A 15,824-nucleotide genomic window follows, 5' to 3' on the forward strand; every position below is an offset into this window, starting at 1 on the left:
GCCTCCCGAGTAGCTGGGACTACAGGCGCCCGCCACCTCGCCCGGCCAGTTTTTTGTATTTTTTAGTAGAGACGGGGTTTCACTGGGTTAGCCAGGATGGTCTCGATCTTCTGACCTCGTGATCCGCCCGTCTCAGCCTCCCAAAGTGCTGGGATTACAGGCTTGAGCCACCGTGCCCGGCCAGCTCAAACATTTCTTTAATGGCTGTTTACTGAGTACATACTATGTGTCAGCCACTGTTCTAGGCACTGGGGAATACAGCAGTGACCATGACAAAATCTAATGTGGGAAAGAAACAATGACAGAGTAAACTAAGTTCGGGCACCAGGACTAAGCCAGTCCTGGAGCGCCGTGCTCCTCTTCATTCTCTCTCATCCCTGCTTGTTTCCTCGTCTGTCTCTCTGGCCAACTGTGCTGCCCCCAAAGCCCTTGACTGCAATGACTTTCTCCTGGTTTACCTAGCACACTGTGTGGGACAGAAGGAGGACAGTGACATTTGCTAAATTAATTGTAACAGAAAAAAGTCAGTTTTAAAAGTCATAACTCTCCACACCCACCAGGATGGTGACAATTTTATATTGTTTGTTTTTGAAACAGGGTCTCACTCTGTCACCCAGGCTGCAGTGCAGTGGCATGATATCAGCTCACCACAACCTCCACCTCCTGGGTTCCAGCAATCCTCCCATTTCAGCCTCATTAACAGCTGAGACCACAGGTGTGTGTCACCATGCCCGGCTAGTTTTGAATTTTTTAGTAGAGATGAGGTTTCACCACGTTGCCCAGGCTGGTCTTGAACTCCTGGGCTCAAGCAATCTGCCTGCCTCAGCCTCCCAAAGTGTGAGCCACCATTCCCAGCCCTGGATGGTGCTAATTAAAAACAAAATCAAAACCAGAAAATAACAAGTGTTGGTGAGGACGTGGGGGAAATTGCAACCCTTGTGGATTGTTGGTGGGAATGCAAAATGGTGCAGCTGCTGTGGAAGACAGTCTGGCAGTTCCTCAAAACATTGAGCGTAGAGTTCTCACGGGACCCAGCAATTCCACTCCCAGGCATCTGCCCAAGAGAGGCAAAAGCAAACTCCCACAAAAAAACATGAATGTTGGGCCAGGTGTGGTGGCTCACACCTGTAATCCCAGCTACTCGGGAGGCTGAGGCAGGAGAATAGCGTGAACCTGGGAGGCGGAGCTTGCAATGAGCTGAGATCGCACCACTGCACTCCAGCCTGGGCGACAGAGTGAGACTCCCGTCAACAACAACAAAACATGAATGTTCCCAGCAGCACTATTCACAATAGCCCAAAGGTGGAAACAGCCCAGATATCTACCAACGGATGAACGGATAAACAAAATGTGGCCTAGCCATGCAATAGGATATTATTCAGCCATAAAAAGGAATAAAGTGCTGATTCATGCCACAGCATGGTTGGACCTTGCACACATGATGAGAGAAGCCAGACACGAAAGGCCACGTAGTATAGGGTTCCATGTACACGAAAAGGCCAGAGGGGCCAATCTGCAGAGCCAGATTTTCGATTGCTGGCGGCCAGGGGCTGTGTGGAGGAAGAATTGGGGAGTGGCTGTTAATGGGTGTAGGGTTCTGTGTTAGGGTGATGAAAATGTCCTGGAACTGGATCATGGTGATGGTCACACAACATCATAAATGCACTAGATGTCACTAATGATGAGTTTTCTATCATCTGCATGTTGCTGCAGTAAAAACAATTTTAAAAACATTAGGCCGGGCGCGGTGGCTCACACCTAAATCCCAGCACTTTGGGAGACTGAGGCAGGCGGGTCACTTGAAGTCAGGAGTTCAAGACCAGCCTGGCCAACATGGTGAAACACTGGCTCTCCTAAAAATACAAAAAAATTAGCTGGGTATGGTAGCAGGCGCCTGTAGTCCCGGCTACTCAAAAGGCTGAGGCAGGATAATTGCTTGAACCAGGGAGGCGGAGGCTGCAGTGAGCTAAGATGGTGCCACTGCACTCCAGCCTGGATGACAGAGCGAGATCCTGTCTCAAAAACAAAACAAAACAAAAAACAAAAAATCCCGCCAAAATAAAACAAACAAAAGAAAACATTATATCTCTGGCCGGGTGTGGTGGCTCACGCCTATAAGCTCAACACTTTGTGAGGCCAAGGTGGGAGGACTGCTTGAGGCCAGCAGTTTGAGACCAGCCTGTTCAACAGAGCAAGGCCCTGTCTCTACAAAAAAAAAAAAAAAAGAATTAGCTGGGCATGGTGATGTGCACCTGTAGCCCCAGCTACTCTGAAGGCTGAGGTGGGAGGATCACTTGAGCCCAGAAGGTTGGGGCTATAGTGAGCCGTGATAGCACCTCTGCATTCCAGTCTGGGCAATAGAGCGAGAACCTGCCTCTAAAACAAACAAATAAACAACAACAACAACACACTCCTATCTTCAATGTAATGTGGGACCCTGGAACAGAAAGAGGACATTAGTGAGAAAACTAGTGACACGCAAATACAGCTTGCAGTTTCACTGATAGTGACATGCTCTGTTGGTTTCCTAGTTGTGACAAATGTACCCCAGTACTGTGGGATTTTAAGACAAGAGGAAACTGTGAGGGGCGGGCCATAGGGAACTTTCTGTATTGTCTTGTGACTTTTCTGTAAATCTAAAATTATTTCAAAATTAAACTTTTTTTTTTTTTTTTTTGAGACAGAATCGCTCCGTCACCCAGGATGGAGTGTAGTGATGGTGATCTCGGCTCACTGAAACCTCTGCCTCCTGGATTCAAGCAATTCTCCTGCCTCAGCCTCCCGAGTAGCTGGGACTACAGGAGTTCGCCACCAAGCCTAGCTAATTTTTGTATTTTTAGTAGAGACAGGGTTTCACCATGTTGGCCAGGCTGGTCTTGAACTCCTGACCTCGTGATCCACCCACCTTGGCCTCCCAAAGTGCTGGGATTACAGGCATGAGCCACCGCACCTGGCCTAAACATTACTTTTTTAAAACTCCTATGTACCTCCTAAAAAGAAGCTAGTTCGGTCTCTGGAAGGTTCTTTTGTCTGCCTATGGCACACTTTTGGGTGTGGGTTTACAAATCAAGGTGCTGGAGCCGACTCCATAGGAGAGGGAGAAGAATTTGGAATTCTCAGCCTGAAAGTGGAGGGATGAGAAGAGACAGGCAGATGGGAGAGGAGCTTAGACTAGAACAGGGCTGGGCTCGGGCCAGCTGCTTGGGAGGGACTTTGCGGAACAGGAATATCCAACACTGACGCTGTAAACTAGAGACCCGCAGGCTGGAGAGCACCCCTACACCTGTGCTGTGTTGGTCCTTGGTTTTGTCAAAATAATTTGAGCCAATACATAAAAAACAGCTGATCTCACATGAAAATGGGAATTTCCAACTTCTCTGGAAACATCTGAAGATATGCTAAGTCTCTGAAAACTTAACCCCCTCTGCTTCCTAAAATCGAAAAGGAAGTCCTGAGGTTAACTTCAACCAAGGTTGCAAGTTCCCCTCTGTAGCAGGCTGAGTGGTGGCCCCAAAAGCTTCCCTTGTCAAACCCCTGAACCTGTAAAGTGACCATATTTGGAAAAAAGGGTCTTTGCAGATGCAATTGAGTTAAGGACCTCTAGAGGAATTAGCCCGGACTATCTAGGTGGCCTCTAAATCCAATGCCAAGTGCTTTTATAAGAGAAAGGCAAGGCTGGCCCGGCATGGTGACTCACGCCTATAATCCCAGCACTTTGGGAGGCCGAGGTGGGCAGGTCATCTGAGTTCGAGACCAGCCTGGCCAACAAAGTGAAACCCGTCTTTACTAAAAATACAACAATGAGCCAGGTGTGGTGATGGGCGCCTGTAGTCCCAGTTACTCAGGAGGCTGAGACAGAAGAATTACTTGAACTTGGGAGGTGGAGGTTGTAGTGAGCCAAGATTGTGCCACTGCACTCCAGCCTGGGCGACAGAGCAAGACTCTGTCTCAAAAAAAAAGAAAAAAAATGGAAATACCACTCCACCAGTTGGCACAGAGCCCTCCTCCTGTGGCCCCAGACTTCTTCCCAATTCAGCAAGTAAGAATAACCACCACAGGGGTCTTCCCGTGTCCGGGCCCAAACCTCCTGCTGATTGAGCTGTCCTGCCGGGTAATATTTCTTTGCGCACGGATTGGGGTGGGTGTTGGGTGCCTGGATCCCGATGGAAAAGAACAGGTGGCATGTGCTGGGCCTCAGTTCAGCTGTCACGGGAAGAACAGAGGCCCCTGGGATTTCGAGGCAACGTCTCCATTCCCCTGCACAATCCCCGTGGAGACAGGCAGACAAGAATGTCTGCACCAGAGACCCTGGGATGGGAGGAGAGCAGATGGGGCTCCCAGACACAGGAGGAGGCCCTGGACCACCCAAAGTCTCTCTGCAGCTCCACCAGAGAGGGCTGAGAGGAGAGCTGTGGTCTGGTAGAAAAACCTAACTGGGCAATGAGGCAGTTGGCCCAAGGAGAAGTCAGAGGTTAGGGGTAAGAGGTAGTACACTTTATTGACTGGGTTCTCCCAACATGTTGCAACCTCTGGCAAAGTCAGACCCTGGGCTTTGCCACCATCCCATCCGCCAAAGAGAGAAGAGAACACATCTCATGAACATCCACATGGTCTCCAGACAGCAGAGCGCAGGGGTGGGGGTGGGGAGGGAGGCTGCCAGCCAGGGGTGGGTGGACGAGGGGCGAAAGCGCCGGGTGCCGGGCTGGGGGCACCCCTGAGGCCCCGCCAGACCTGGCCAGCCCCTCACTCCCCCAGTTGAGGTTTAGTGTGGTTCACAGTGAGACTGGCTTAGATTGGCAGCGGGCGATGGTAGACAGATGCCCTCCACACTCCCCACCCGCCCTGGCCGGACTCACAGAGCTGGCAAGAGGGAGAGACGGAAAATCCCGTTCCCTGTGTCTCCCTCCGGGACAGGGAAGCCCCTTCTCTGGAGGGGTAAAGGGGAGAGGCCTAGTCTCTTGACATCCCCCAGGCTACTAAGTAAGGGCCATTCACTCCTGGCTCAGAAGTTTCTAGAACATCTTGGTGAATGTGCCCACCATTACTCCCAATTAGAAAAAGGTATTTGAAATTTAGGAGTTGACTGGCGTGCCTCAAACCAAGCAGTAAAAACCCTGGTAAGATCTAGGTTTAAAAAGGCAGCTCTACCTTTGCTTAGGAGGCTGGGGAGGTCCGTGAAGGTGTTGGCTCAGGGCAGCAGGGGTAGGGAGGGCCCTGGGAATGGGGCGGGGACCAGGGGCAAGATGCAGGAAGCGGTGATCCATGGGACATGGCAGGTCGCCCTCCAGTGCTGGAGGCCTGGGCTTGGAGGGCAGCTGGGGGCCACCAGGGGCCTCCATGGGCACATCTGCCAGGCAGGCACCGGGACCTCTGCCCCACCAGGAGAAGCAGAGGCCCCCCATCAGGCCTTGTGACTGCCGTTAGCTGCAGGCTCCTTGTGGCCAGCTGTGAAGTCCACGGTAGGCTCAAGCCCCAGCATCTGCCGCTGCACCAGCTTGGCATAGAGGCCACCCTGGGCCAGCAGCTGCTGGTGGGTGCCCTGCTGCACCACGCGGCCCTTGTCCAGCACCACAATGAGGTGCGCGTGCTCCACAGTGCTCAGCCGGTGCGCGATGATGAGTACCGTGTGCTTCTGCAGGTTGCCGTGGATGGCCTGCTGGATCTGCGGGGACAGTGGGGACCTGGCTTGCATGGCACGGACACCCCACCCGCAACCGCGCTCCATGCCACCACCTATGGGCTGAAGCTTAACCTCTTTGAGGCTCAGTTCATAAAGGATGGCCAGCTTCCTGGGTTTTTCTTAAAGGGAGACAGCTCAGGGCCAGACACAGGGAGGCACCTGGTGAATGAGGGATCAGCCCTACCCTGGCCCTGCAGTCTTCTGGCCCCTCCCTTCCTCTGCCTTTTTTTTTTTGACTAAGTCTTGCTGTCACCCAGACTGGAGTGCAGTGGTGCGATTTCAGCTCACTGCTACCTCTGCCTCGTGGGTTCAATTGATTCTCATGCCTCAGCCTCCCAAGTAGCTGGGGGATTACAGGTACACGCCATCATGCCCAGCTAGTTTTGTTTTGTATTTTTAGTAGAGGTGGGGTTTCGCTATGTTGGCCAAGCTGGTCTCGAACTCCTGACCTCGAGTGACCAGCCTCCCTCCTTTTTCTTTTCTTTTTGAGACAGGGTCTCTCTCTGTGGCCCAGGCTGGAGTGCAATGGCGTGATCACGGCTCACTGCATCCTCAACCTCCTGGCCTCAAGGAATCCTCCTGCCTCAGCCTTCCAAGTAGCTGGAACCACAGGCATGCACCATCATGCCCAGCTAATTTTTGTATTTTTTTGTAGAGACGGGTGTCCCACTATGTTACCCAGGCTGGTCTTGAACTCCTGGCCCCAAGCCATCCTCCTGCATTGGCCTCCTAAAGTGCCAGGATTATAGCTGTGAGCCACCACACCCAGCCTCTGTTTTTTTAAACCTAAAACCGCTCTAAAAAATAAAGCCACTGGAAGCAGTGGCTCACACCTTTAATCCCAGCACTTTGGGAGGCCAAGGCAGGTGGATTCCTTGAGCTCAGGAGCTTGAGACCAGCCTGGGCAACATGGCGAAACCCCATCTCTACAAAACATACAAAAATTTAGCTATGTGTGGCAGCTGTAGTCCCAGCTACTCAGGAGGCTGGGAGGTGGGAGGATCACTTGAGCCCGGGAGAACTGTGATTGTGCCACTGCATGCCAGCCTGGGTGGCGGAGTGAGGCCCTGTCTCAAAACAAACAAAACCAACAACAACAAAAATAAAGCCTATTATTTTTTACAAACAATCCAAACTCTGTACTAGAGGCCGAGGATTTTGCCTCCCTGCGACTTTGTCCTCACCCCTCTCCATTCAATTCCCACCCACCAGCCACACTGACCTTAAGGCTTTGAACCTGCCAAGCTCATTCCCCACTCTGGGCCTGCACCTGCTGACCCTTCCTCTTGGCACGTTCTTACCTCCAGAACTCTCCACCACTGACTTCTTTTCTTTCATGTCTCAGCTCAGATGGCACCTGATGGCCTTGGTTCTAATGATGAGAACCACAGAACTCTTGGCACATGGCGACTCCATCCAAACTGCTGTGCCAAGTAACCACACTCTAGTATGGCTTCTAGCAGCAGAAAGCCGTATCCCTGGGATGACCACAGCCCCCATTCAAGTGCCTGTGTGAGAAAGCTCAGCTTGGCAAAGAGAATTTGCTGTGTTTTAGTCAATACCTGCTGACTGGCCCCAACCTCTTTTTCTTGGAGTGTTTACTAAAAAGGGCTTACAACTGTGACTCCTTCCTGTGTCCCTCTGAGATGTGTGTGTGATCTCCTGCATCTCAGAAGTGTCTCTCTTAAGGACCTGAAAGCCATGCCCTTGAAATGGACAGCTAGACACAGGTGGCCTCCTGGCTGTCCCCTGGGCTTGCTTTTATTTTTCCTGGGGGCCTCTGCCTGCTCCCCTCCCTACCCCCTCATTCTCCCTTTAAAATGCCCGTCACCACCAAATTGGGATGGCACATGGCTCCTTTCCCACTGTCAGGAGTCACTGCATAAAATCTGTTTCCATGACTTTTGCCGGCACCCAGCTGTGCTCATCTTTGACAACGGTGTCCCCTCCCTGTCTCCTGGTGCCCCAAGACTGTTTCATTTGGCACAGGCCACGGGGTGAATGCATGCTTGTTTTCTTTCTTTTTTTTTTTTTTTGAGGCGGAGTCTTGCTCTGTCGCCCGGACTGGAGTGCAGTGGCCGGATCTCAGCTCACTGCAAGCTCAGCCTCCCGGGTTTACGCCATTCTTCTGCCTCAGCCTCCCGAGTAGCTGAGACTACAGGCGCCCGCCACCTCACCCGGCTAGTTTTTGTATTTTTAGTAGAGACGGGGTTTCACCGTGTTAGCCAGGATGGTCTCGATCTCCTGACCTCGTGATCCGCCCGTCTCGGCCTCCCAAAGTGCTGGGATTACAGGCTTGAGCCACCGCGCCTGGCCCTTTTTTTTTTTTTTTTTTGAGACGAAGTCTTGCTCTTCGCCCAGGCTGGAGTGCAGTGGTGTGATCTTGGCTCACTGCAAACTCCACCTCCTGGGTTCAAGCCATTCTCCTTCCTCAGCCTCTCAAGTAGCTGGGATTACAGGTGCCCGCCACCACACCCAGCTAATTTTTGTATTTTTAGTAGAGATGGGGTTTCACCATGTTGACCAGGCTAGTCTCGAACACTTGACCTCGTGATCTGCTGGCCTCGGCCTCCCAAAGTGCTGGGATTACAGGCGTGAGCCACCGCGCCTGGCATTCCTTGTTTCTTATCTGCCTTCCCCACTGGAATGGAAACACCGTGGGGACAAGGGTCTTGGTCTGGTCAGCCCACCACGATAACCCCAGCACGGTGCGTGGTGCCTGGAAAGAGCTCAGGAACTGTCTGTGTAATAAGCGCATCAATCCGTGGATAGACTGAGGTTGCTAGCCATCTCCAAATACATGACTGGGCCCACCTGACCAGTGAGAATGAAACTCACAGGGGAAGCACTAGCTTGAGGTCACACGGTTATAAACTGCAGAATGGAGCTGCTGGTCCAGGTCTCCCCATTCTGTTTTTTGCTTTTGTTAGTTTGTTTTTTGAGATGGAGTCTCGCTCTGTTGCCAAGGCTGGGGTGCAGTGGTACAATCTCAGCTCACTGCAACCTCTGCTTCCCAGGTTCCAGCTATTCTCCTGTCTCAACCTCCCAAGTAGCTAGGATTACAGGCACCCACCACCACACCTGGCTGACTTTTGTATTTTTAGTAGAGATGGGGTTTCACCATGTTGTCCTGGCTGGTCTTGAACTCCTGACCTCAGGTGATCCGCCCGCCTCAGCTTCCCAAAGTGCTGGGATTATAGGTGTGAACCACTGCACTCAGGCTTTTTTTTTTTTTTTTTTTGAGATGGAGTCTCACTCTGTCGCCCAGGCTAGAGTGTAGTGGCACAATCTCAGCTCACTGCAACCTCCATCTCCCAGGTTCAAGTGATTCTCCTGCCTCAGCCTCCTGAGTAGCTGGGGTTACAGGCATACACCACCATGCCCAGCTAATTTTTGTATTTTTAGTAGAGACAGGGTTTTACCATGTTGACCAGGTTGGTCTCGAACTCCGGACCTCAAGTGATCCGCCTGCCTTGGCCTCCTAAAGTGCTGGGATTACAGGCGTGAGCCACCATACCAGGCCTGTTTTGTTTGTGTTTGTTTGTTTGAGCCAGATGGAGTTTGGCTCTGTTGCCCAGGCTGCAATGCAGTGGCACGATCTCGGCTCACTGCAACCTCCACCTCCCAGGTTCAAGCAATACTTCTGCCTCAGCCTCCTGAGTAGCTGGGATTACAGGTATGTGCTACCACGCCTAGCTAGTTTTTGTATTTCTAGAGAGACGGGGTTTCACCATGTTGGCTAGGCTGGTCTCCAACTCCTGACCTCAGGTGATCCACCTGCTTCGGCTTCCAAAAGTGCTGGGATAACAGGTGTGAGCCACCGATCACGACCCAGGTCTCCCCATTCTGATGCCTTCTCTTGCCCCACACCATACAGCTCTGCTTGGAGCCTGGAGGCTGGGCCCAGAGTGGCTCCTGGTTCCCCACTCTCAACACCAGGAATTCACCAGCCCAGGAGGCTGACAGCCTGGGAGAGCTCCTGGGGCCCGTCTCTTCTCAGCACCCATCTGCTGGGTGATGGGGGCTCTGGCCGCCTGGAGCCACTCCTGCCCCGGCATTGCCCGCCACCCTGTGACTCACCAGATACTCGCTCTCGGCATCCAAAGCGCTGGTGGCTTCATCCAGGATGAGGACCGGGGGGTTCCGAACCAGAGCCCGGGCCATGGCCACCCGCTGCTTCTGGCCACCTGACAGCTGGGCGCCCTTCTCCCCTGTCTCTGTATGGTGGAGACACAGAGACAATTTAGCAACAGGTGAGGCCGGGCAGCCCTGGGGAAGAGTGAGGGGCCCTGCCCTGCAGCTGTGCAAAGGGCCGGCTGGAACCCACAGCTTGAAAGCTCATGAAATGATGTTCTCCTCACCCAACGCATCAGGGGCATGCAGATTAAGCCTACATGCGAATTGATACCAAGTTACCAATTTTCACCCATTCATTTGGCAGAAACCCAAACATCTGACAGTACACAGTGCAGGTGAGGCTGCGGGGAGACAGGCCCTCACCCGTCCTCCCGGAGAAGGGGAGTTGGAGCGAGTCCCATGGCTTGAAGAGCTGCAGCAATCACCCTGGGTCTATGAGTCTGTGCAGTGCAAAGGTTGTGTGTATTCACCACAGATGTGCGGCCTGTGGCCCAGCAAGCCCACCTGGACCAGTTTTCCCCATGGACCAACTTCCTCCCATGCACAACAATATAGACACAGGTCACGCATGACTCACAGCGCTGTTATTGCAAAAAATAAAACAAATAGACTCAAATGTCCATCAACAGGAAGTGGAATCAATAAATTATTATTTTAGAGACAGGGTCTCACTCTCTCACCCATGCTAGAGTGCAGTAGTGAATCACTGCTTACTGTAGCCTCAAACTTCTTGGTTGAAGCGATCTTCCAGCCTCAGCTTTCTGAGTAACTGAGAATACAGGTGCATGCCACCACACCTGGTTAACTTAAAATATTTTTCTATAGAGGTGGGGTCTCACTACACTGCCCAAGCTGTTCTCAAACCCCTGGCCTCAAGCGATCCTCTTGCCTTGGCCTCCAGCGATCCTCTTGCCTTGGCCTCCAAAGTGCTGGGATTACAGGCATGAGCCAGTGCACCTGGACATGCCACCAGCTCTTTATTATTTCATTTTGCTTTCATTGAGATGAAACTGACATAACATAAACATAACCATTGTAAAGTGAATAATCCGGGCTGGGTGCAGTAGCTCACGCCTGTAATCCCAGCACTTTGGGAGGCCGAGGCGGGCAGATCACAAGGTCAGGAGATTGAGACCATCCTGGCTAACATGGCGAAACCCTATCTCTACTAAAAATACAAAAAATTAGCCGGGTGTGGTGGCACGTGCTTATAATCTCAGCTACTCGGGAGGCTGAGGCAAGAGAATCACTTGAACCCAGGAGGCAGAGGTTGCCGTGAGCCATGATCACACTACTGCACTCCAGCCTGAGTGACAGAGCGGGACTCCATCTCAAAAAAAAAGTGAATAATCCAGTGACATTTAGTGCATTCACAATGTTGCATAACTACCACCTCTATTTAATTCCAAAACATTATTTTAAAATATTTATTATACCAATTAATTAGAACCACTTAAGTTCATATTAATTAGGTAACTTTTTAAAAAACAGTATATTTAGTATATTTTTATTTAGAAATTATTTTAAATTGGCAAGTAAAAATAGCTCATATTTAATGGTGTACAATGTGATGTTCTGAAATACATATACACTGTGGAATGGCTAAACCAAGCCAGTTAGCATATGCATGGTCTCACATATTTATCACTTATTTTTAGAGGGAACACTTAAAATCTACTCTCTTAGCTATTTTCAAGTACACAGTACACTGTTATTAACTATAGCTGGCCAGGCATGTTGGCTCACACCTGAAATCCCACCACTTTGGGAGGCCGAGGCGGGCGGATCACCTGAGGTCAGGAGTTCGAGACCAGCCTGGCCAACATGGTGAAACCCCGTCTCTACTAATAATAAAAAAAAAATTAGCCAGGCGTGGTGGCGGGCACTTGTAATCCCAGCTACTCGGAAGGCTGAGGCAGGAGAATTGCTTGAACCTGGGAGGCAGAGGTTGCAGTGAAGTGAGATTGCTTCACTGCACTCCAGCCTGGGCGACAGAGTGAGACTGTCTCAATTAAACAAACAAACAAACAAACAAACAAACAAACAAAAAACTATAGTCAACACGTCTCTTGACCTTATTCCTAAATGAAAATTTTTATCTTTTGATCAACATCTCCCCAATCTCCCCTATACATTGTATATATTTAATTATTGAAAAGGGGCTATTCGTGTGGTTCAAAAATCTAAAAATATAGGCTGGGCACAATGGCTCATGCCTGTAATCCCAGCACTTTGGGAGGCAGGAGGATTGCATGAGCCCAGGAGTTTGAGACCAGCCTGGGAAACATAGCAAGACCCCGTCTCTACAACAAAAATAAAAAATGGGGTGGGAGGACAGCTTGAGCCCAAGAGGTTGAGGGTGCAATGAGCCGTGATCACGCCACTGCACTCCCACCTGAGTGACAGAGCAAGACCCTGCCTCAAAAAAAAAAAAAAAAAATTCTAAAAGTATATAAAACTATAAATAAGTCGGGCATGGTGGCTCACGCCTGTAATCCCAGCACTTTGGGAGACTGAGGCGGGCGGATCACAAGGTCAGGAGATCAAGACTATCCTGGCCAATATGGTGAAACCCCATCCTACTAAAAATACAAAAAAATTAGCTGGGCATGGTGGCAGGCACCTGTAGTCCCAGCTACTCGGGAGGCTGAGGCAGGAGAACCCGGGAGGCGGAGCTTGCAGTGAGCCGAGATCGCTCCACTGCACTCTAGCCTGGGTGACAGAGCAAGACTCCATCTCAAAAAAAAAAAAAAAAAAAAAAAAAAACCTATAAATAATGAAAAGTTCAAGTCCTTTCTTCAGTTCCCTCCTGCTCCCACCAAAACTTCTTTCATTAGTTGCTTACACGTCCTTATCAAGTTTCTTTATGCAAATATGAACATGTTATTTTTATCTCCCTGATCCTTTAATAGGAAAAAACAACAGCTCCTTATACTCTGCACCTGGCTCTTTTCACTTAGCATCATATCTCAGTGACCTTTCTATCCTGATATAGGGAGAGCTGCCTCCTCCTCTGCCTCCACCTCCACCTCCTTCTTCTACTTCCTCTTTTTCCCAGCAGCATAATATTCCAGTGTATGGGCTTCTATAATAATTTAGTTAGTAAATACTTTGCTGAGTCAGAGCACAGTGGCTCATGCCTGTAATCCCAGCACTTTGGGGATTGCAGAAAGATTGCTTGAGCCCAGGAGGTCGAGTCTAGCCTGAGTAACATAGTGGGACCCCATCTTTACAAAAAGAGAGCAGGTAGCAGAGGGCAGTCCTTAACCCTCAAGAGGGTTATGTCCCTGAGGGTGATCCTGTGGGCCCAGGAGAGGGGCCACCCCCAGCTCCACACCTGTGCTGTAGCCGTCCTGGAGTTCCATGATGAAGCCGTGGGCGTTGGCCTTCTGTGCGGCCTCCACCACCATCTCGAAGGGCACAGTGGGCAGGCCGTAGGAGATGTTGTCTGTGATGGAGCGGGCGAACAGCACGGGCTCCTGGCTCACCAGGGAGATCTGGGGAGGAGGAAGCACGGGGCATGAGAGGCTAGGAATGTGTTCATCCAGCTTTCCCCAGCAGCCTTGCTGCCTGGGGCCTGGAGACGCCAGCAGTCTCAGGCCTGAAACCTGATCAGGGCCCAGTGACTACACTGAGCTGCCTCTCTTCTTCCCCAACAGTGACTCCTGCCTGTACCCACAAGCCCTCAGCTCCCCTAATCAGCACACTGGGGCCTACTACATTTGCTGCTCTGGGATAAGCCAAGTTCCCTGCCTCCAAGAGAAAGCTCACTGGCCATCCCTGTCCTGGAAAAAAAGAAAGAGGGATAGAGTATAGAATGTTGCTCTGAATGAGTTTGCCCATCTTAGGAAGCAGGAGGCCACAGCAGGGCTCCAGGTCATACAAACTGCCCAGGCGGTGGTCCCCTCCCCTCTAAGAGAACAATTTAAAGGAGCTATCATCTCTAGATTCCAGTTTCAGGAACCTGGGCCTGCAAAACTAATAGTATGGCCAGGCTTGGTGGCTTATGCCTGTAATCCCAGCACTTAGGGAGGCAGAGGCAGGAGAACTTCTTTAGTCTAGGGGTTCAAGACCAGCCTGGGCAACACAGCAAGACCCCATATCTACAAAATGAAAAAAATATAGTATGGAAGATATCATTGCAACATGGTAAGTAGCAAAAAATAACTAGTTAATTAATTAAATTAAAATAGAAACAATCTAGGTGTCCATAAATGGGGATTGGTTAAATAGTGACAGTGCATCCTTAAAACTGAATTGCAATAGGTACATATACACAGCATGATTCTATTTTTGTTTAAAAAAATTATAAGCATGTGCCTTCATATACTGACATATTTCTATAAAGATAGGAAACACACTGAAAAGGATATTTACTAAACTGTTAACACTGGTTACCTCCATGTGTTGGAATTCAAAAGGTAAGGTGGAGGGGACACGCATGTCTGAGTTACAAGATTCATTATAACTATGAGAATATGATTTGCTTGTAGCATTTTACTGTTTTATGTTTACAGAAATTAACATTTTTAAATTTAAAGACAGAGGCCGGGCATGGTGGTTTACACCTGTAACCCCAGCACTTTGGGAGGCTAAGGTGCGAGGATGGCTTGAGCCCAAGAGTTTGAGATCAGCCTGGGCAACATAGTGAGACTCCGTCTCAATAATTAAAAAAATGGCCACGTGTGCACAGTGGCTCATGCCCATAATCCTAGCACTTTGGGAGGCCAAGGTGGGCAGATCACCTGAGGTCAAGAGTTCCAGACTAGCCTGACCAACATGGAGAAACCCCGTCTCTACTAAAAACACAAAATTAGCCAGGTGTGGTGGCGCATGCCTGTAATCCCAGCTACTCGGGAGGATGCGGCAGGAGAATCGCTTGAACCCATGAGGCAGAGGTTGTGGTGAGTGGAGATCGTGCCATTGTACTCTGGCCTAGGCAACAAGAGCAAAACTCCATCTTGGGAAAAAAAAAAAATTGACCAGATGTGGTAGTGTGCACCTATAGTCCCTCAAGAGGCTGATGTGCTGATGTGGGAGGATTGCTGGAGCCCAGGAGGTCGTGGCTACAGTGAACCATGATCACACCACCAAATTCCAGCCTAGGTGACAGAGCGAGGTCCTATCTCAAACGAAAAGTACATAAATAGGCCAGGCGCCATAGCTTACTCCCAGCACTTTGGGAGGCCGAGGCATGCGTATCACTTGAGGTCAGGAGTTCGAGACCAGCCTGGCCAACATGGTAAAACCTTGTCTCTACTAAAAACACAAAAAATTAGCCAGGTGTGGTGGTATGTGCCTATAGTCCCAGCTACTTGGGAGGCCAAGGCAGGAGAATTGCTTGAACCCAGGAGGAAGAGGTTGCAGTGAGCCGAGATCACGCCACAGCGTTCCAGCCTAGGCCACAGAGCGAGACTCCATCTTAAAAAAAAAAAAAAGAAAAGAAAGCAAAAGTACATAAATAAATAAGAGAGGCTATTCATGAGGAAGGAAAACCAAATGGCCAATAAATATATGAAAAGGTGTTTAATATCTTTGGTAATCAGGAAAACGCAAAAAACCACAATAAGCTACCACTGCATTCTCACCAGTTAGCAAAAATTCAGGACTGACAATGCTAGGTGTCTGAGAATTGAAGCGTGGTACCTACTGCAAAGTGTGAACAGCTCTACCCAGGGGCCTCTTCTAAAACTTGGGTGAGCAGCAGCCTGGTGGCCCCCCACTTGGCAACACTTCACAACAATCTATTTCTGGTTACATGCACATGGTGTGAGCAGATTTCACAACCCATGGCCCTCACTACCATCTAGAACTTGGCTAGGAGTTCTGGAATCTCTGTGCCAACACTCAGGCTTTCACATAATTTATATTGATGATGTAAATGGTGCTCCCTTAATAGTTTATATGTCTTGGACAGTGCACAACCTGAGCAACCATCCAGGGCATCCCTGCTCTTAGGCCAGCACAGGGACAGGTGTTACGGTTCCTTTCTTGAAAGGATTACTAA

The 15,824-nt window shown here is 50.1% G+C and overlaps 1 protein-coding gene across 5 annotated transcripts in view; it reads right to left on the reverse strand.

Moving 5' to 3' along the window:
• Nucleotides 1-4,472: 4,472 nt before the first annotated feature.
• The window catches only part of ABCB9 (ATP binding cassette subfamily B member 9), a 44,047-nt gene continuing 32,695 nt past the window's right edge, over nt 4,473-15,824 (reverse strand). For 3 of the 5 annotated variants that reach the window (XM_023205663.2, XM_023205644.2, XM_023205655.3), the window contains 3 exons: nt 13,155-13,314; nt 9,761-9,897; nt 4,473-5,662 (listed from right to left, as the gene is read on the reverse strand). In XM_023205663.2, coding sequence (XP_023061431.1) covers nt 5,402-5,662; nt 9,761-9,897; nt 13,155-13,314 — 558 coding nt within the window. In that variant the 3' untranslated portion in view covers nt 4,473-5,401. Of the gene's footprint in view, nt 5,663-6,721; nt 7,189-9,760; nt 9,898-13,154; nt 13,315-15,824 lie in introns of those variants that run through there. The other 2 variants (XM_023205682.2, XM_023205673.2) reach the window with 2 other exon arrangements.

Source organism: Piliocolobus tephrosceles, chromosome 10 (assembly GCF_002776525.5).
Source record: "Piliocolobus tephrosceles isolate RC106 chromosome 10, ASM277652v3, whole genome shotgun sequence".
Taxonomy (NCBI): domain Eukaryota; kingdom Metazoa; phylum Chordata; class Mammalia; order Primates; family Cercopithecidae; genus Piliocolobus; species Piliocolobus tephrosceles.